This window comes from Mercurialis annua, linkage group LG2 (assembly GCF_937616625.2).
Source record: "Mercurialis annua linkage group LG2, ddMerAnnu1.2, whole genome shotgun sequence".
Lineage (NCBI taxonomy): Eukaryota > Viridiplantae > Streptophyta > Magnoliopsida > Malpighiales > Euphorbiaceae > Mercurialis > Mercurialis annua.
The window spans coordinates 16,616,594-16,639,002 of NC_065571.1; the positions used below are offsets into that span (position 1 = coordinate 16,616,594).

The 22,409-nt window shown below is 36.7% G+C and overlaps 1 protein-coding gene across 2 annotated transcripts; it reads right to left on the reverse strand.

Moving 5' to 3' along the window:
- Nucleotides 1-765: 765 nt before the first annotated feature.
- On the reverse strand, nt 766-7,138 carry LOC126670159 (cold-responsive protein kinase 1-like). Of its 2 annotated transcripts, none has more exons than XM_050363829.2 (7): nt 6,961-7,138; nt 5,974-6,093; nt 5,428-5,543; nt 5,109-5,319; nt 4,798-5,035; nt 4,094-4,244; nt 766-1,344 (listed from the first exon to the last, which is right to left on the reverse strand). In XM_050363829.2, the coding sequence occupies exons 2-7, from the start codon at nt 6,044-6,046 to the stop codon at nt 949-951; spliced, it is 1,185 nt and encodes a 394-aa protein (XP_050219786.1). In that variant the 5' UTR covers nt 6,047-6,093; nt 6,961-7,138; the 3' UTR covers nt 766-948. The 2 variants fall into 2 exon arrangements, with proteins under 2 accessions (XP_050219786.1, XP_050219787.1); XM_050363830.2 differs by lacking the exon at nt 6,961-7,138 and adding an exon at nt 6,469-6,573.
- Between the last annotated feature and the right edge of the window lie 15,271 nt (nt 7,139-22,409).

The window sequence follows — 22,409 nt, forward strand, 5'->3', positions numbered from 1 at the left end:
AGTTACAATTTAGTCCAAAACGTATCCGCGTCCAAATTTTAAAAGGTCTCCGATTGACCCGAAACTTTTACCACATATACTATAAAACGTTTCGCGGACCTTGGCGAAATAATTTCCATTTTGAGTCATAGTGGCTAAATTACCACTTTAGTCCCTATACTTTATTTTGCAACTTTCTTAACATACTTCCTTTCTAATTCCAATTCCAACTCTAGAATTGAAATATAACGTTAAATTCTTTGCTATAATCTCTTTTAATACCGATCTAGTAAAACTTATTTATCTTACTTTTATCGGAAGGCTTTCCGATATCGCCACTCTGGCGACTCAAAACTGGACACGTGGTCCAATTAGATAATTAAATATTTTGGGGTATTACATTTATAGTCACTTTATATATAAACGGCTACAACTAATTAAATCTCATCAAACACTTATGATCTATCAGCTATCAGCTACCAGCCAACAGCTATCAGCAACAGCTAACAGCCACCAGCTACAAGAAACAGCTGAACCAAATAGACCTTTAACCTCAAAAGATTAACAGTAATTATTCTTAAAATTATTTTAGGATCTTCACGCTAGTTATAACGGATTCGCATTAACTTTTTATTTTTACTACAAAAATGAATATAGGGGGGTTAATTTATTTTTTTACAAGGTGATATGTGTAGCAAATCAAAAAGTACAATGATTTTTTTCATACTTTTTAACTTAAATTAATATAGCATGTTTCACATTTAAAATATACTATTTGGAGAATAATTGGAAAAGAATTATTTATTAATTTAACATTACATAGTCAAAAATTTATACACTTTATAATTTAAGTCACTACTATTATATACGGCTCACACTGAAATTTCTAAAATCCACACTAATAGGTAAAAGAAATAGAAGTACACTTAACTAAAGAGAGGATTAATAAATGTTTAAGCATATTAGTAGCTAATTGCTTCTGTCGAACATTGAATTGAAGGTCATGGTAGCATGTGAGGTAGTCACTGATGGTGACAGTGAAGAATCATTATCCATCTTGCTAGTACTAGCAGATCCTGTGGATGCTGAGTTCTTTGTGCTAGCCTTGCTTTTCTGAGTTTTGCCTTCTCTAATACCCAACAACTCGGAAAGCAACCCCGGTTTTGTTATGTTCTCGTTGCTCACATCTTCCTCGCCTGTTAGCATCTTGACCACCGTAGACATGCTTGGCCGGAGCTTTGGCATGACTTGGGTGCACAGAAGACCAATCTTCATGTATCTGCAAGCCTCTTCTGCGTCGTAATCATCATTCAATGACGTGTCAACTAACTTTTCCAGTTCCCCCTTCTCATGCACTTCCCAAACCTGCAATTTCTAATAACACTTCATTAAAATCTCTTTTTTACACTTTAAAAATGAAACAATCAGAACGAAAATCGGCTTAACCATACAACCAAAGTAAATCTACAGAAGAAATACAAGACATTGTGTTATTTTAAACTCACAAGCTATGTTGCATGGAAATGTTAGAAGTTAGAATAGAAATTGTTGAAATGTTGAACGATATTTTTACAAGAATAGATTATAGATATAAACTTTTGGAGTTTCAACAGCATTTTTAAAAGCAAAAAACTGAAACACCTAAATGTAGAACTCGATAAAATCTTCATACGACATAGCTCACAAGTTACATTACAACCCAGAAAACCAACCGAACTGACTGGTTTGTTTCTGTTTGAATTATTTGAAATCATGATAAATTTGATCCAGTTAGGTTTTGAAAAAAGAAAATCAAAGTTTGATAGATCTAACTAGAAGTATTTAAACCAGATGTTGTGAAGCTTTAATCAAATCATACCCACTCTTGAAGTCAAACAGTCTTTTGTATTTAATAAAATTCAAGCAATAATGAGTTCACACTTGAGATTTCTGAACCTCAAAAAGTTTTATTGCATTTTTGTAAGTAGTGAACCGATGCAAGACTATTATGCTTTGACATTCGTTTCTATTTTTGGAACGATTATCCATAATGTTTTAACAAAAACAAGAAAGGAAAAGTTCAGAACTAAAATCAGCAGGTAAGACGACTAGGCACGACTGCACTAATGGCTTTGGAGCAGTCATCAAAATGAACTCAGAAGAAGCCTAAAATTGGCAATGCTCCGCTCTCTCTGACTTTTCCAGAACACGAGAGCTAGCACATTAGTTATACACTGTCACTTGAGACCAATAATAACCAGAGTGCACGAAAATGAAAACGTTAAAACTGGAAAATAGTGAAATTAAAAATGGCGAAACATCATCGTTCACAAATACATGTTATAAATATAAAGTTTATATAGTAGTTTCATAAGCATTTCCAAAATGGAACGGAAACACCAAAACATAGGAATCGATATGTTTCCGTGCAACATAGGTCTAGAGTGGAGGTAATCATCAAAATCAACCAAAGTGTTGTCAAGTACCTTGCCAAAAAAGCAAGCTATCCAGGAAAACTATGCTGACTTAGATGAACAATGAAAATTGAGATGAAAAATGGATGACAAAATTTTGATTCTTTCAGAAAAGAGGATTGTACCCTAAATATATAAGGAAGTATCACTTCCATTCACATCGAATTCAGCAAAAGGACTATTATCGAACATATCTAAAGAACAATTTCTTAAAGATAAAGAAGAAGAAATACGCCACAATTCCAGTTTCTAAAACTTTCAAGTCTAATATAAGAAAATTAATTAACACTAGAAAATAAACAGAAAACGAGAAACATAAAAAAGTAAACAAGAATAAAATTTTGTTATCACATATATTCACAATCATAGAAAACATCAGATAAAACAAATCAAAATAAGATTCCCTTTATCTTCTATATAAAAATAAATTAATAATACTAATTTAGCAATTAACAATAGGCCTAATGTCTTAAAAAAACCCGACCTTTCATCTTCTTGTCAATTCCACCCTGACGTTGTAAATCAGTCAATTTTACCCAATTTTGCATTTTTTCATTTCAATTGTACCCTAAAACATAAAATTAATTTTTTTTTATTTGATAAAAATTCTCTAAATTGATTCTTTTTGCATTAAATTAATTTTTTACATTAAATGACCATTTTTGAACAATTTTGTTGAATTTTTGTCAAATAAATAAAGATCAATTTTATGCTTTAGGGTACAATTGAAATGAAAAAATGCAAAATGGGATAAAATTAACAAATTTTCAACGTCAGGGTAGGATTGAAAAGGGGATGAAAGGTCGGGGTTTTTTAAGACATTAAGCATTAACAATAAGAGTCCACAGATTTTCTGCACATCTCTTCTTTTTTGCCTGAGTTAATATTAAATATAGGCTTAAATGCAACAAAAATCACTGACTTTCGCGTGTTTTTGGTATTTTAACATAATCTTTAAATTTTGGCAAAAAAGTACACGAAGTTTCAAAATTTTGCAATTAAAGACATCGGCACCATTTTGGATCTAAAACGACACCGTTTTAGATTAAAACGGCGTCGTTTTTGATGTAAAATTGCACTATTTTTCAAAGGAAACACACACGTGCTCTTAATTGCAAAATTTTGAAAGTTTATGTATTTTTTTGCCAAAATTAAAAGATTATGTTAAATACAAAAAACACGCAAAAGTTGGTGACTTTTGGCGCATTTAAGCCTTTAATAGATTAGAATAGAAACTAGTTTCAAAAAAATATTAGAATAGAAACTATAAGTTGTTCTTGTTTTTCAATAAACAAGATGAATGCTCTGTGTATTAAATTGAATTTCTTTCAAATTAAGTCGTCTAAATTGTTTACTAGTCTTGTAATTTCAGGATCCAATAGTACGGTTTCAAGATTCTATAAATAAATTCTTAGGCTGCAAGTTAATCCACCTATCTGAAGTTGCCAATAATTTGTTTTCTTCTCTTATTGAAATAACAAGCTCCATAATAAATTAGATATCTGCAGTTTAGAATCAACGAAGAGAGAATTAACACTTTCTTCCGAATGCCAATGCAAAACTTCTATCTTTATTGCCTCTTTTAAACAAAACATGAACTTACCACAGTACTAAACACTCTTTAACTATCTAGGAATGTAATGAACAAAAGAAGCTCATACCCTTTCAAGAAGATATTGCTCTTCTGATGGTAACCTCTTGTTTGTGTTGCTCCTCCCAGAGACAATTTCAAGCAGTAGAACGCCAAAACTGTATATATCTGCTTTCCTCGTCAATTGACCGCGGAGAGCATATTCAGGTGCCAAATAACCTCTATTTGAAACAAACAAAGACAGCAACATAAATGTGTCAGAAGTGTAAGTTGGTACAGATGAAAGTGATTTTATTTTTATTGAATACCACTCCGACATGATTTTATATTATTTGCTACATTATCACAGTTTGAAGAGACTGAAATTGCGAAGAAATTTCAATCAATCATACAAAACTATTTCATGTGTAATGCATATGCATGCAAAAGACTATTGTAATAGGCAGTCGCAAGCTATGTTGCACGGAAATGAAATATTAAAACAGAAAATGCTGAAATATGAAACAGTCAAACGATATTTTACTATAATAGGTTATAAATATAATATATTGATGTTTGAAATGTTTCTGGAAATGGAAACGACATGTTCAAACGTAGGACTCGACAAGTTATCATGCAACATAGGGCGCAAGTGATCAACTGATAAGTACCAAGCAACGTCCATTGAATTAGAGTTCAGAATGCATTAAACAATTACTCAGTATTCATTTTGCAAAAGAAAACTAAAAAAACATAAGCATGTCAAAAAAATCTGTAATATGTATGTAAACTTACGCAGTCCCAGCAACACGTGTACTAATATGTGTTTCGTTGTTGGGGAAAAGCTTTGCAAGACCAAAATCTGAAATTTTGGGCATGAGGTTTCTATCAAGAAGGATATTGCTTGCTTTGATATCCCTATGAACAATATGTGGCTGGACTTCTTCATGAAGAAATGCAAGCCCCTGTGCAACACCTATACATATTTTACGCCTTACAGGCCAACTGAACTGAATGCTGCTGCAGCGTCCACCTTTAAAGTAAAAGAAAATTGTTAAAATTTAAGGAGAGAAGAAACACAAATGAAGAAAAAATGGTGGATATACCTAGAAGTGTTTGTGCAAGGCTATTATTGTCAAGATACCCATAAACCAAAATTCTATGACTTCCTTCTACACAACAACCAGACAACTTAACCAGGTTCTCATGCTCTATATCTGTAATTAATTCTATTTCCGTCAAAAATTCCCGCACCCCTTGACTTGAGCCAGCTGACAGCACCTTTATGGCAGCTACAGAGCCATCCCTGAGCGTTCCCTATTCATTCACAAAAACATTTTATGAGTTGAGCACTGCCAGTAAATCAGGGAGCAGTTTAATAACATGTTCAAAAATGAAATTCGTAGTCACAACTTGGAAAATTACCTTGTAGACAGAACCAAAACCTCCCTGCCCAATTTTATTTCCGGGACTAAAATTTTCAGTTGCTACCCGCAATTCTTTATATGTGTACAAGTGAGTATTCTGAATGCCTGATACCTCTGCACAATGTAAGGACTCAATTAGAGATCAGAATTTGCGACATAGACATAAAACATAAGGGATCAGAAAAACATAACACACGGAGAGAAGTCAAAGAAGAGGGAAACTAAGATAGTTAGTAAAGAGAAACTTAATGAGTAATGAAAAATCTGCCAGTTTCACGGAGGTCTCGATAGAAATCTATGCAGCACATAAACACAGAAGCGGCAAATGTTGAGACGGCATTTTTCAGAAAATAGGTCATAAATATATATTTTTGAAGTTCCAAAAGTGTTTCCGGGAATGGAAACCAAACACCGAAATGTGGCACTCAACAAGTTCCTATGCAACATAGATCAATCTTCCTGTGTATTCCATTTGTACATTACTTTAAACTAACAATTGAAACTGAATGACAAAGAGATAGAGGATAATAATTGAGCTGCATACCATCATCAACATCTCTAGTTCTTCGAGGTGGCGAGCCTTGCCGCTTTCTGAAAAAGGAATAAAAACAAGTCATCGCCTGGTTGTTTATGCAAGCCAATACTTCACCAGAATTCCCTTACCCTGCCAAAGTAGCAGTCAATGTGTCATTCTGCATCCTCATAATTTGAAAACTAAATGCTTATTAAGCTGCAAGTTATTTTAGATAATAAAAGCTTCACCGTTTGGATCGAGATCAAAATCCATGAATTTGACACCATCCATGAATTCCGACGTCCTAGAGGAAAACTTAAAATCCATCATTTTTAAGAATAATAGATTGCTTTAAACCTTTATTATTCCAAAAATATCCGTCTAAATCCATGGATTTTAAATGCAATCCACACTCTGAAATTTACAAATCTATGGATTTCAAATTCACTCGATCGAAACGGTGAAGAATTCGATTTAGAAGGCCTCATCATGTGTGTATGAGACCTAAACAGCAAATATAACAACCTGTTCAAGAACAGCCAATTGTTTTACAACTCTGAATTCATCACTTTTAAAGAACTCCTTGAAGAAGCTCAATGTAAACATGGTATAATTTTGATGACATATTGAAAGAGAAAGTTGAACAAATATTCAACATAATGAGCTCAAAATAGTTGAACAAATATTCAACAATTTATAAATATTATTAAATCCATTTACTTTGACAAATATTGACATGTCAAATTACAACAACTTAACAAAAGCAAGAGACAAAAACAACACAATGGCCAAAAAGTAAACATTTTTAAAATCTTGGTTTGTTTATTTGCTAGGAAAGAACCAAGAACAGAAACATAGAGCAGATTACAAGCTAAAAAGTTTAACAAATTGCCAGTCAAGATCAAAGAAAACCCAAATGGATGTAAATACAGAAAAAGTCCAATCTTTTCTTGGACATTGCTGTTTTCTTTCACTTTCCCAGGAAACAAACAGCAGGAAAATGAAGGGTAATCTTACCTTTCAAAAACGAAAAGCCCAGTGACTAAGGTAGCTCACATGAGCAGGTAAAATGAGTGAAGATGGAAAATTTAGAGATTGGAGTTGAGAATTTATTGTAAAGTTGAATAATAAAGCTCCTGCAATGAGTGAGATCTTTTTTTTCGTTGACAAAACTGTGCAAATTGACCAACTTGTTATTTTTGGTCTTTCCATTATCAGCAGGGGAGAATGTAGAAAGAAAAGGTTGACTATTCTTTTTATTATTTTTATGAGAAAATGACTTTTTTCTAATTTATTGTCAAATTAACTTTTTTGCAATGTTTTGAAAATCGGACCGGAGATCGATCCGGTTTCATCGGGATTCATGGTTCGACTGGTTCAACTGATTTGACTCGGATTTTTTGATTTTAATAATTAATTATTAAATTAAAAAAATATGTAGTATTATTATTTATTAAAGGTAAAAGGTACAAAAAAAACCCTAAGGTTATCCCAAAAGCACAAGACAGCCCCTAAACTTTTTTTAAAAATTAAGGGTGTTTTTTAATTTTTTTTTTCTTAGAGCCATGTCACCCATTTAACATCTGTTAGTCAAAGTTATGGATGGAGAGGGTTTTTTGTTCGACTTTAGAACTATGAGAGTTTATTTATTCGATTTTGATACAAGGAGAGTTGTTTTGGGCCAAAAAAAAGTTAAGGGGTTGTCTTGTACGTTTGAAAAAACTTGGAGGATTTTTTTGTACCTTTTATTTTTATTAAATAAAAAATAATTATTATTCTTATTATGTTTGACTAGTTTGTACCAAAAAAAATATCAATATCAAATTTAAAAATTCTTAAAAAGAACAGATTTATATTTCTCAATAATAATTTTAAATTTTTTCTATATATATATATATGTGTGTGTGTGTGTGTGATAATATTATATTTAGTTAGATTAAAGAAATAGTTATTTAATATATTTATACGTTATTAATTAATATTTAGAATAATTTAATTAACAAATCTTGACCATTAGAAAATATTGATAAAAGTATGAGTATCCCATGCAACCGTTGCGCCACGTCATTTTTACATCAAGCCAATAAGCATTTGCGATAGGGAATCTTTTAATTATTAGTCTTTTTTTTAACATTTAATTTTCCACATAATTAACGCACAATTGATTTGTTGCACGAATGACATGGTGCAACGGTTGCGTGCAATAATTTTTCTAAAAATATTAGAAATAGTTCATAAAATAAATTAATACATAATTTATTTACATAAAATTTAGTTAAAGAGCATTGATTTTTCATTTAAAGTTGCATTTATTGTCATATTATTCTAACAATAAACTAAGAAAATATAAGCAGGTAGTAAAAGAAAAAACAAAAAACAAAAACATTACTCCTAATCACATATATTTAACACTAAAAGTCTAATTCTTGACTTTTGGCCCCCCACGTGAATAAAACTTTACTAACTGACAGTGTCAGCTATAACAAAATGGTGATTGTTGAGCATAAATTCAAAAAATCGAATTATGACGGTTTTGATTGAAAATCGGATTTTACCGGTTTAATCCGGTTTTAACCGATTTTTGTGAATGTCTGATTTTAATATGTAACCGGATCGGACAGAAAGCCGGTTCGCAGTTAATCTGGTTCAACCGGCCGGTCCGGTCTGATTTTAACAACATTGCTTTTTTGTTTGAATATGTGTGAAACTAACTACATTGCCGTATAGAGTTTCCTAAGCTTCACTTCCAAGAGGCACGATACATAGCATATAACCGAGCATAACATATAGCTGAACATAATATATAACCGAGCATAGTAATATATACCCGAGTACTAGTACATAATAAGTTACGATACATTAACCAAACAAAATACATGAACCGAGTAAAACCATCTATCAACCAGAACTCAATTGAATAGCCAAAGACCGAGTGTAGTATGGCTCAACACCGAGATAGTGCACGCGCAAACAAAAAACATTCTCATACTTTTGATAAGAGGTATCCTGACACTATGCCGGGGTATCATAAAAAATGAATCGAACCCAACCCAGAAAAAATACAGTATTAGGACACTTCGTATCGTGCTCAACAAAGATCTATCTGCCCTTTTTCAAAACCTTTAGAAAAGTCAAAAATTTTGAGTGGAACAACGAATGCCAAAAAGCGTTTGAAGTGTTGAAATCATTCTTAAGTTCTCTACCGTTACTCGGGAAACCAGAAACAGGTGAAATATTGTACTTATATGTAACCAACGAGACTGTGGCCTCAGGCCTAAAAAAAGAAGAAAAGGGAGAATAATTGCCGATATACTACACCAAAAAGGTGTTGAAAGGCCTGGAGCTAGGATACAATAAGATAGAAAAATCCGTGTTTGTATTGATACACGGTAGACAAGCTGATAAGTTAATTCCAGGCACATACTGTGGTGGTACGAACTAACCAGCCGCTGAAAAAAAGCCTTAGGAGAACCAAAAACTTCTAGAAGACTGGTCAATTGGTCAGTCATGTTGGGAGCGTACGACATCAAATATGAGCCAAGACCATCTGTGGAAGCACAAATCGTGACAGACTTCGTGGCCGAGACAACAACACATGATCAACCAGAGATAGTGGATGAAAGCATCATTAAGTGGAGACTGTCTAGAGCCGGAGTTGTACTAATCGGTCCACACACCATAAAAATGAAACACTCGGTTAACTTAAATTTTCCTACAACAAATAACTCTGTCGAGTATGAGGATCTGATAGCTGGTCTAAAAATGGCAAGGGTGGTGAAAGCAGAACAACTAAAAGTCCAAAGCGACTCCCGGTAAGTGGTGAACCAAGTACTTGGTAACTTAAGTCAAAGATTAAGAAATGAAAAATTGTGTAGCAAGAGAAGAAGAGCTACTAACCAAGATTATCGAGGAACGGGGGAAATGGGAGATAGAGAAAATCCCGAGGAATGAAAATACTGAGGCAGACACCTTGGCAAAAGCATGGGCAGCCGAAGAACTTACACCGGGCATACCTTACACGGTACAACACCACAGCAGCTTATAAAACATGTAAGCAATATTTCTCACACAGCCATTAGACCTATGGATGGAGCACATTGTAACATACCTGGAAAGCGGAGTCTTACCTAAAGACAAGAAAATAAAAAGAGAAGTAAATAAGCGAGCACCAAACTTCTCGTTTATTGATGGTAGGATATAGCGACAATCTTTCGTACACCCTTGGTTAAGGTGCCTGACAATCGAGGAAGACCAATACGTTCAAGCCGAGATACACGAAGGCATATGCGAGAACTGCCAATACCACCAGAATGTTCATCACCAACCCACCGTCGAGAAAAACCCAATTGTTAGCCCCTGGCCATTCAGCATGTGGGGTATGGATATCGTTGGTCCTTTTCCGATGGCAACCAGGAAAAGAAAATTCTTGATAATAGCATTTGATCACTTTTTATAATGGGTAGAGGCGGAGGCATTCACAACAATCAGCGAAACCCGAGTTAGAGATTTCTTTCGACGAGAAATAATTTGTCGTTTCAGCATTACCAAAAATCTTGATCACAGACAACAGTAAACAATTTGACAACAAATCTTTTAGGAGAAATTCTTAGGTAGACTCAGTCCACCACGTCATCCGTAGACTAAACCAATCATATCATAAAACCTCATTAAAATGAAAGTATTCTTGTAATATCATTATTCAAAAGTGTATGCAAATAACAAACGCAATTACAAGAATACCCTCTTTTTTATGAGGTGTTATGATATGATTGACTTAGTCCACGGATGACGTGGTAGACTGAGTCTACATAAGAATTTCTCATCTTTTAGAGATTTCTGCTCGGAGAAGGGGATAGACATGCGTTTCACATCGGTATCATACCCACAAACAAACGGAATGACCGAAGTAACTAACAGAACCATCCTCAATGGTCTGAAGAAAAGGCTAGACGAAGCCAAAGGAAAATGGTTAGAGGAGCTGCACAGTGTTCTATGGTCATATAGAATAACACCCAGAGCGGGAACAGGAAGAACACCATTTAGCCTAACCTACGAATGTGAAGCAATGATACCGGTCGATATTGGCATGCCAACTCTGAGAGTACAATACTTCGACGAACTAAAAAACGAAGAAAGCTTGAAAGTATGTACTGACTTATTAGAAGAACGAAGGGAGCAAGATATAGTACACGTTGAGGCTTACAAGCAAAGGATGGCAAACTTCCATAGCAAAATGGTGAAACCTGTGAATTTTGAAGTCGGAGACCTAGTCCAAAGAAGGGCCGACATCAGCAAAGGAGGTGATGGAGTTGGAAAAGTGGAAGCAAACTGGAAAGGGCCATACCAAGTTAAAAAGGTAAGGAAAGGCAGAGCCTACCACTTAACTTACTTATCAGGAAAAGATCTACCGAGAAGTTGGAACTCAAGAGTTCTGAAAAAGTAATACCATTAGTAGCAATGAGATGTAATCTAGTTAGTTGGGGGGTTTTTCACTTGCATTCGGGCTAAGAGTTGGCTGTAAGTCAGAATGCAAGTTTTTCCCCATCAATAAAGATAAAATTAAAAAAGAAGAAAACAACTGTCAAAACGCTATCACACAACCATTTACAAAACTCAAGCCATAGCTTGAAAACCGAGATAAGCTATCGATTAATTTCCAAGTATAAGCTATCGCTTAATATCCAAAGTATAAGCTATTGCTTAATATCTGAGATCAAATATCGCTTCATATCCGAGATCACCTATTTCTTAATAACTGAGATCAGCTATCGCTTAATATCCGAGATAACCTATTGCTTAAAATCCAAGTATAAGCTATTGCTTAAATAGAGGATAAACTATTGCTTATATAAGAGAAGAAATCGCTCACAAAGTTTAATAAATTACTTCAAAAATACAAAACACCTAAGTATTTAAAACTCAAGAAACTATTTAAAAACCGAGATGAACACTTACAAAATAGAGAAAGAGACAAGCCATCACATTAAGTAAAAGAACACTGAGATAAAAACTTTAACTTTTCGCCATATCATTAATCAAATCATTATTACAAACTACTCGCCTATCAACATTATTCACCTCGTCAGGAAGAGACAAACCAGCCCCTTACATAGACCCGTGTGAGCGGAGCAGGGTTCGGGGGCCGCTCGCCCAAGGCTTATGGCTGACTTTTCGATCTGGTAATGGATTTTGAAAAAATGAAGTCGCCACCTAGTTCAACTAGGAAATGCCTTTTAACCAACTAGGTAACCTTGCTCGCTTATGGGTAAGATTACCGTGCATCGGACCAAGATAAGGGTTTGTGGACCTCCCAAAGACTCGTGTGCTTGGCTTATCGGCTACCGGTTTTATTTGTCGGGAATATTTGCATTAATCTTATCTCAACAGTATATGCAGTTCACAGGATATGAAAGCTGTAATTAAACAAGTATGAAAGCAGCAAGCACGTTTGATGCGCACATGACTCGATCTTGACTGGCATTTAAGGCAAGTACCAGGTACTCCTAAACATACATCTAACCTTAGAGGTTTCTAACAAGTAACAAAATTATGGCTGGTCTGGATATTTTACATGCACAAAGCCTAAACCGGATGTAAACGTTTGATTGATTGATTTTATTAGTGAGTCTTGAAAAAACCTAACCATTACTACGTTTTCATCGCAATCCTATTATGTCTAGCTGATGGGATATATCTACATTACTTGGCTAATTTTTGTGATTAATCCTTTAACCGGTTAATTGGTATGCTTTTGGAAAGCGGTAAACATTACTGACATTGTCACGACCCGAAATCTCGTGCCGAGACCGACAATAGGGAATGAGAATGGTAGTTGCGAAATCCGTAGCAAGCCTAAAACTTACTCAAGCTTTTTTCGCAACATCATACATTCAGAGACGTTATAAACGGAAGCATGTATACCAACATACATTTATACACTAATGTTTACGATCATAACACGGGTACTACCTCCGTGTCCATCATAAATACATTGTAGACAACAACAATAAAAAAATAAAAACATGTTGTTGTGCTAGGCTATGACTCTGGTTAGATCATAATACTACTGTAGCGAACGTGGAAGTTAGGACTATACATAGAAAAAGCGACTTCCGGTCAAAAGGCGGACTTCTAGTCAAGTCCGAGTCTAAGCACCTGAAAAACATTTAAAACGACAAGGTCAGCTTTAAGCTGAGTGAGATATATGTTATATACCCTATTATCATAATAAGCATCGCATTTAAAAACATTGTTCATATATACAATCACATTGAATTCAAACAATTCAATTAGGCAAACAATTGATCTGATCCTAATCTTAGTCCTGGACAATTCTTAACCTAGGCTTATTCCTAAACTTAGCGAGAGTACTTCTTTCTCGTGTCCTTTTGGGTAAAGTCCCGGGATAGTTTGACCGAGTTTAACTTATACCCACTAATACCTTCCCGGGATAGTTCGACCGAGTTAAAAGCTACAATCACTACTTAAATCCATACGGTCGATCACGATAAGTCCTAGGATAATTCAACCGAGTTACTTCGATTACGATGGTTGCAACGATAAGTTAGTTTGTTCTGATCTATTTCTGTCGTCTAAACTTGACTCGACATGTGACCACATACTAATTCGTATCGTACACAATACACGTTTTGCAAATAATCATCAAATAGGCAAAACAAATACAATCCAACTAATTCAATATTATCAAGAACAAACAATTTCCATATAGTCAATCTAATCAATCCATATAACAAAATAATTCAATCCAAACATTTATGATGCATTTGAATACTAATCATATAGTAGATAACATAAGTTTAATTATGATAATGCGAGTAAGTAAAATATACTCACTACTCGCTATTTCAATTTTTCACAATTTTCCTTGTGTTGGCTGAACCCTCCAAGCCAGCACCGTCAAATTTATAGCTCGTCAATACCTATTTCACAACCGCAATTCAAATATGTTTAAATCTAATAAACGTATAATAAATATGTAAGATCCTAAGTTATTAACTTAGGTCAATTTATCAACTTTAATTCATTTCTGATGGAGTCTGCCTTCTGAACCGGTGAGTAAGACCTGCAAAACAGGGTAGAAGCTAACCGGACGGTGGTTGTCCGATTAACTCTCCGATGCTAAAGCCAGTTTAGAGCTTTGAGCAGCGTTTTGAGTATATGAATGTAATTGTGATTCTAGGCATACCTCGTGCTCCTTTTATAGTAGTCGAATATACCTAATAGAGTTGTATTAGGCAGGTGAATCCTACTTTATAGGGATTCGGCAATATCGTAGAGATTCTCCTGATTTGTCGTGATCTACCTTAATCTGATAAGAGTCCTATTTAGGAACGTCTTCCTAAATAGTCTTATCTTCCTAAAGTAGAGCTTATCCTTCCATATGTAGTGTTTGTGTCCGAATAGGACAATATTTCCATACTTAGTCGATTACCCGAATCCCGGACCCGACGCGCTTTCGGCGGATCATGTGGGATTCGGTCTTTATGTCACCGAATCTTAAGAGATTCGGCGTCTCCTTCATATCTTCGGATCTTCAGGGGGAGTCCGGTATCACCTGAGAGTGGATCTCCTGCAACTCGGCTCCATTATACTTACAATAGGATTCGGTATCCATCATTAGCCCCCCCGCAAGTGAGCTGAAGTAGTTTGGCATTTATGCCTTAGTGGATTTTAGCTCTTTTGGAGCTGAGTTCTCTTATACGGGCGAGTCGTTTTGTATTCCGGGCGAGTCGTTTCATATGTTTGTGGGTGACTTTTCTTCTTTAGTAAGATTCTGTGTTGCCACGTGTCGGCATTTAGTGATTCAACGGTTAATGATTCAAAAACTCTTTGTATTTAATCTCTTTGCATTTCTTCTTTTCCCTCTTACTTGCTTTTCGAATTTATTCTTATTTCTTGCAGCTATTTCCTTTTCGTTCTTTGTTTGATTATTTGGTTCTTCGTGACTTGTTTCATCCAGATTTTTCAGGTATGTTCTCTTTTGTCGCTTGGATGTTAATATGGTTTTCTTCTTTGTATATGTTCTCCATGATTTATATTCTGGAAATTCCCTTTCTGTACTTAGTGTTCTTCGACGTGTTCTTCAATATATTTCTTGTTTGATCCTTATTCTGTATTTATGTTTGTGATTTCCTGTTCTAGGATGCCTCTTAGTCGAGTGGAAGATGCATGCGCTGCTATGGCTTTTACCAGATCAAAGCTTCGTAGGGATGAAGTCTTAGATATCTATTTTAGTATAGCTTTCCTTTCGATTATAGGGTAATATTACCTGGTGCCGATATGGCTGCTTCCGATTCTCCAGGATCTTCTTGTAGGGCGGTTCTCTTCGAAGAGCAATTTGCTGCTGGTCTTAGGTTTCCTTTAGATTCATTTTTAGTAGAAGTGTGTAGGGATTTAAAGGTTGCTCTGGGACAACTTTATCCTGGTACGATTAAAGTAGTGCTCGCCTTTTCGGAGGCGTGTAGGCTTCGGGGTTGTGCCCCTTCTCTCAACGTGTTGTATCATTTTGTAAACTTTAGGAAGTGCGATGGTTGCTTCGTTTTCGCCCTTGGCAGAGAAGGGCGATCTCGTATTTATCTTCCTTGCCTAACCAGTCGCTGGCGAAGGCGTTTCTTTATTGTTTACCATAAATTTGCTTTTCTTCATTTTTCGGATGGTTTTTCTTCTCACCAAGTTCGGAGTTGTCCGTCTCCTTTAAGTTTATCCGAGTCAAAACTTGCTTTCGACATATCTTCCTGTGGTGTTGTATCGCGTCCCATTCTAGATGTCTTGGTCAATAGTCATCTTCGGCGTCGATGGTTTCCTTTGGAGGATCCTCCTCGAGGCTTGGCGGATCTTTGCTACTCTTTTGTTCAAGGTATATTAATTTGCTTAAGTTCTTTTTGATGTTTCTTTTGTAGGATGTCTTCTTCTTCTGTCGATTTCCTTTCCGGGTTTCAAGTAGATTTGGACGTTCCGATGGGTGGTCCTGACGTTCCTATCGCCAACATTATTCCTAGCGACATTGACGTGGATGTGGCTCCTGTTGATATTCCCATAGCTCCCATCGAGATAGCGTTGCCTGCGGGTGGTGAGGTTATTGTTGTAGATGATGATGATAACCAGGCTGATCCAGTAGGTGACGAGGCGGTTCCGTCGCTACTTCCCCCTCTAGCATCATTTACCGTCTCGGGGGGAGTTGGGGGTGTGACTTCAGAGGGGCTGGTTGTTGCTGATTCGGGAGAGATTTCTCTGGGTCGAGACCCGGATTCTCCGTCTAGGAAAAGACGTCGAGTTGGCGATGGTTCTCCATCGAGGGAGAGTTTTCCTGGAAACTCTTCTTCTGCTCCAGATTTGGTGCAGTGGGTCGAAGGTCAGGATCCTGCTAGTTTGCTGAATCCTAGAGTGCTAGCGGAATATATCCGAACTTTGGCGATTTCTGATGATGTCACGTGGTTTTGTGGTAGGCCGGGTTAGGAGCTTTCCGATCTGGCTTGTTTTCATGGTTTCTCTGTAAGTGCTTTCTTTCTTGAATATAATATGTTTTTTGTATTCAGTTGTTTCCTTATTTGTTTGTTTCTGGTGTTTGTAGGCTCTTCAATCTGTTCTGGTATTGAACGACCGCCGACAGTGTGCCGAGGAGGAGGTTGAGCGTCTGTCTTCTCTTTTGGCGACTTCCGAGTCTGAAAGGGCAAAATTGAAGGCCTCTTTGGAAGAGCATGATTCCCTTCTGGCGCAGCTTAAGGCGCAGGATGCGATTAATGATCGCCAAGTGAAAGTGATCGAGAAGAAGACCGATGACTTGACTCAAGAGATTGAGGAGCTTATTCGAATCAATTCCCTTGTTGGTGGGGAGAGGGACAGTCTAAGATCGGAGGTTGAAGGTCTTCACATCCGTTTGCTAGATACGAAAGCTTTTTACTCTGCTTTGATAAGCGAGTATCGCCTTGCGATTGGGAGGAAGCTTCTAGAGCAGAATCCTAATATTGATCTTTCTGGGGTTAACGGGTTGGATCCCCAGGCCATCGCTCGTGACCTTCTTGTCAAGATGTCTAAAGACCGTGTCTAGTAGTTTTTCTTTTGATTGTATTTGCTATGTACTAATTTTGCTTTTTGTAATTCGCAATTTATGAATATATTTTCTTCGTGTTTCTTCGAAATGCGCTTTCGCCTTATATCAATTTTATGTACTTGTCTTGCCTCGAGGGTTATTCTAAACCCTGTTCTTGGCGTTGCTTTTTATAGAGTTAATCTAAACTCTTTTATTTTTGTTTTTGTTTCGAGTTAATCTAAACTCTTTTTTGGCGATTTGCCTTTTCTGAGTTAATTTAAACTCATTTTCTAGCCTTTTGTGGCGATTTGCCTAGTTTGGCGATTTTGCCTTGAGTTAATTTAAACTCATTTTCTTGGCTCTTAGCCTTTTGTGGCGATTTGCCTAGTTCGGCGATTTTGCCTTGAGTTAATTTAAACTCATTTTCTTGGCTTTTAGCCTTTCTTGAATTTGATCTTTAATTTATTTTTTCTTCTTTCATCTTTGATTTAATCATTCGTGGCTGTTCTTGATTTTTATTTCTTTATTGGTTCGTCTGGCTAATCAGATAGTAGCAAAATTGAACTTTTATTGATAAAAAGATGGCATACAAAATATTAAAGATAAATTTGACGCCATCTGGTAAGACGTAAAGTCGTTACCGATGATGGGTCGTTTTCCGTTCCTATTCTTCCTTCTTTTCGGTCTTGTTTTCTTGGAAATCCACCACTGACTCGTCATAGCACTTCTTGGCTATTCCTTGGTCTCCTCTCAGCGTCACTACTCCCTTTTCGGTTAGTATTTTCATTGCCAACGCTCTTATGCTGGTTACTGCTGCCGAATCATGGAGGAAAGGTCTTCCTAGGATGGCATTGTATGTCAGTTCCATGTCCACTATGTTAAATAGTGACATGATTTTCTTGTTTATTCCTCTTTCTGGGCCGATTATTACTTCCAAGGTGACTGCTCCCAGTGGAGTGATGGAGGGGCCACCGAGTCCTGATAGCGGAATTGGGACTCGGCGTAGCCTTGACGCCGTTCCTCCCAGCATTTTGTATGCTGCGTTTGTCATGAGGTTTACCGCGCTTCCTTCGTCGATTAGGATTCGCTCCATGTTCCAATTTTCAATGATAGTAGTCACTACCAAAGCATCGTTGTGGGGTGCTTTGACGTGTTCATAGTCTTCTACATCGAAGATCACTGGCGGCATGTGAGTTTCTTGTATGTTCATTACTTCCTTCCTCTGCTTTCTCCTGATCGTGGAGCTGCTATGTCCTCCACCGTTAATCATGTGTATGGTTCCCAGAATTTTGGATGGGCGCTCGTCTTCTTTTTCTTTCGGCTTGTCTTCTCTGTTTCTTTTTTCTCCCTTGTCATTGCTCTTCTCTTTTCGGGCCACAAATTTCCTCAGCTCGCCTGTGTCGATCATTCTTTCGATCTCGACCTTTAAGTCTCTGCAGCTATCCGTTTCATGTCCGTAATCGTCGTGAAATTTGCAGTACTTTCTGGTGTCTCTTACCTCTGCTTTCATCTTTGGTGGCCATACCACGTTTCTGACGTTTTCTTTGATCTACATGAGGACATTAGTTCGGCTGGTGTTTAGCGGAGTGAAGTTATTCTCGTCATCTCTGAGATCATATCTCGATTCATATCTTGTCTGGGGGGCGAATCGTCTGTTCTCTTCGGGTCTTCCTCTCCTGTCATCAGGTTTGGACTTGGTTTTTTCTCTGGATCTCTCTTTTGATTCTTTTCCTTTTGCTTCCTTTCCGCGGATCGCCCTTCGCCCTTCGTCTAACTCGAAGTATTTCTGGGGTATGCCCATTAAGTTCGAGAAAGTTGTGGGTTTATTGACTAGCAGCTTGTCCACCAGTTTTCCGAATCGCGTCCCTTCTCGCAATGCTTCTGTCGCCATGTCGACGTTAAGGTTGTCTATCTTCATAGCTTGCTTGTTGAATCGTTCGATGTAGCTTCGCAGGGTTTCTCCTTCTTCTTGGATGCAGGCTCTCAGGATACTGGTAGTGGTTTTAGCTGGGATGTTTGTGAGATATCTATTAAGGAACTCTGTTGAAAGCAAAGCGAAGCTTTTGATCGAGCCTGGTTTTAATTTGTTATACCATCTCTGGGCTGTGCCCGTGAGTGTGGTAGGGAAAACCCTGCAGAGAATGGCGTCTGATACGCTGAGTAGCCCCATGGTCGCTGTGAACCTAGAAGTATGGTCTCGGGGGTCTCCTTCCCCATTGAAAATTGGCAGGATCGGCAGCTTCATGCTGTGCGGGATGGTTTCCTCCATGATCTCGGGCGAGAGGGGTGATTCTTTCAACCTGAGGTCGTCTATATCCAATTCTTCAGATTTTAGTTTTTTGAGTGCTTTGACGATCTTCTCTTCTAAATCTTCTTCCACCACATATGTGGCCTTGCTTTTTTGGGGTGTCTCTGACGATTCGCCCTCTCCTTCTTGGTGTTTTTTCTTAGTTTGCTCTTTCTCTGCATCTCTTTCTTGTCGCTTGCTCCTTGGCGGGGCGTCTTCTTTTTCCTTCTCCCTTCGTTTGTCTCTCTTTGAATTCAGACCGCTCCGGGCGTCCTCCTGGTTGTGCTCATTTCTGGGTGTCTCCGGTGATTCCTTGTTAGATTTGTCTCTGTTCGGACTTTCCTCGTCGCTGGTTCTATTTTCTCGTTGGTTTCTTGCTTCGTTTCTTTCTCCGTTCCCTCTGGTTCGGGGTTCCTTGCTTTTATTGTTTTCTGCCCTTGTCTCTCGTCGGCCTGGGTTTGCGTTTTCTGTTCTTTCTCTTCTTCTGGGAGCTGTAGGGCTGAAATTTTCCCTTAGGATTTTCATAGTTTCTTCGTGCCTGTCGTTTGTTCTTTTGGCTTCGCTAGCCAATCTGTCAAGATTTGCCTGTACTGATTCTAGTATCTTTTTCAGTATTTCGTTGTGTGGATCTTGTGCTGCTGCGTTTGGTGCTTGTTCTTCAGTGCCCAAATTGAAAGCAATTGGGTTGCTTCCCCTCATCGGATTAGTTTGGTATTGGGGTGTTGAAAAAGAGGGCCCTCCGGTATTGCTTTTTTTCCCCGGAGTTGTGAAGCCCGTCTTCCGTCACGTTGATTATCTCCGGAGTGCTTTTTGGGTCCATTGGTTGTTTGTCTTTCAGGTTTACTCTTTCAGAAGTCATCTTCTTCAATGAGATTTGTTTTTGAGTTCAGAAAAGCTCCTTCTTTTGAAGTTTAGTTAAGCTTTTCCCACAGACGGCGCCAATTGATGGAGTCTGCCTTCTGAACCGGTGAGTAAGACCTGCAAAACAGGGTAGAAGCTAACCGGACGGTGGTTGTCCGATTAACTCTCCGATGCTAAAGTCAGTTTAGAGCTTTGAGCAGCGTTTTGAGTATATGAATGTAATTGTGATTCTAGGCATACCTCGTGCTCCTTTTATAGTAGTCGAATATACCTAATAGAGTTATATTAGGCAGGTGAATCCTACTTTATAGGGATTCGGCAATATCGTAGAGATTCTCCTGATTTGTCGTGATCTACCTTAATCTGATAAGAGTCCTATTTAGGAACGTCTTCCTAAATAGTCTTATCTTCCTAAAGTAGAGCTTATCCTTCCATATGTAGTGTTTGTGTCCGAATAGGACAATATTTCCATACTTAGTCGATTACCCGAATCCCGGACCCGACGCGCTTTCGGCGGATCATGTGGGATTCGGTCTTTATGTCACCGAATCTTAAGAGATTCGGCGTCTCCTTCATATCTTCGGATCTTCAGGGGGAGTCCGGTATCACCTGAGAGTGGATCTCCTGCAACTCGGCTCCATTATACTTACAATAGGATTCGGTATCCATCAATTTCCTTTAATCTCATTTAAATCCCTTAAGTTGATATTCTTTTAAGGCCTAATGTCTTAAAAAAAACCCGACCTTTTAGCCCCTTTTCAATCATACCCTGACGTTGAAAATTTGTCAATTTTACCCTATTTTGCATTATTGTGTTTCAATTGTACCCTGAAAAAATAAATTAACGTCTTTTGCGTTTGGAAATTTGTTTAAAACATTCTCCATGTCTCGCATATATTGATTGTATATTTTTAAAATTTATTTAAATTTAGTTAAATTAATTAAGAATTTAAATTAGTGTTAATTTGATTATGGTTTTTAGTTAGTTTTTAAAAATAAAGGACTTATTTGTACTTTTTTGAATAAAAAAGAATTTAATTTCATGTTTAGACTTAATTAATTGAATGATTTCATCATTTAAGTAAAAAAATTAACAAAAATTAAAATATTGGGGTACAATTGAAAACGGAAAATTCAAAAGTGGGTAAAATTGACAAATTTTCAACGTCGGGGTGGAATTGAAAAAATGTTTAAAGGTGAGAGGTTTTTGAGTGATTAGGCCTTCTTTTAAATATCAACTTTAGGTTTTTAAGCTTCAACGGTTTTATTCAAAACCGATAACGTATTTAATCGTTTTAAATACGTATAACCCAAATTTCATTTTCCAATCCTTTATCAAATATATTTTGATGGTTATAACAACCATAACCAACTTATATATTCAAAATCAACTTATAATATTTTTACGTCCATTTTGCATTTTTGCATCAATTTTTCGTTTACGTTTAAACTTGAAACGCTTAACTCTTAACTCAATTTCTTAGCGTTTTAAATGTTTTAAACAGCCGTTAAAACATATTATATTCATCCAATACCATTAAATAAAACCTTAACCTATTCATTCATTTTCAAACGTATTTTACGTTCAACTCAAAACTAGTTGCATAACGCTTAGTGTTTTCAACTTAAAATGCTTAATTCGCAACTCATATCCTTAGCGTTTTAATTGATTAAAACAGCCCATAGATGCCATCTTCATCCATTATCAAAAACCATTTCATTCAACAAAACCTTAGCTCAACGTTTACTTTCAAAAACTGTTTTACGTTTCAATCGTTTTCTAACTTCGTGGCTAGACATTTTATGCAAAATTAAGCATAAACGAACCTCGGAGAAGGGTGGTTGTCACAACCCAATTTCTCGAGCTGCGACCGGCGCTAGGGAATGGGACTGGTAGCTCTGAAAACATGTATAAATTTTGCGCTTATTAAAGCGAATCTCATATATCAAAACACATGTGACCCCATTTACAAATACATCAGAGTTAAAACACATTTTACAATTTCATAGTCAAACTTCTAGTCTACTGCGGACTTCTAGAAAGAAAAGCTTCTTTTGCTTCTTGTACAAATGATTTCCGGGAATTAAACTTCGGGAGCTTGACTTGTTAAATCATAGCTTACTTTTCCTGCAAAATGGGAGGAGCAACGGGGTCAGTATAAAACTGAGTGAGTTTACCAAATTACAAGCAATATACATAAAGGGTAAAATCGTTTGAAAACCGCTTTATGTAGAAAATATTGTTTTTACTCAAATCATACCTTATAT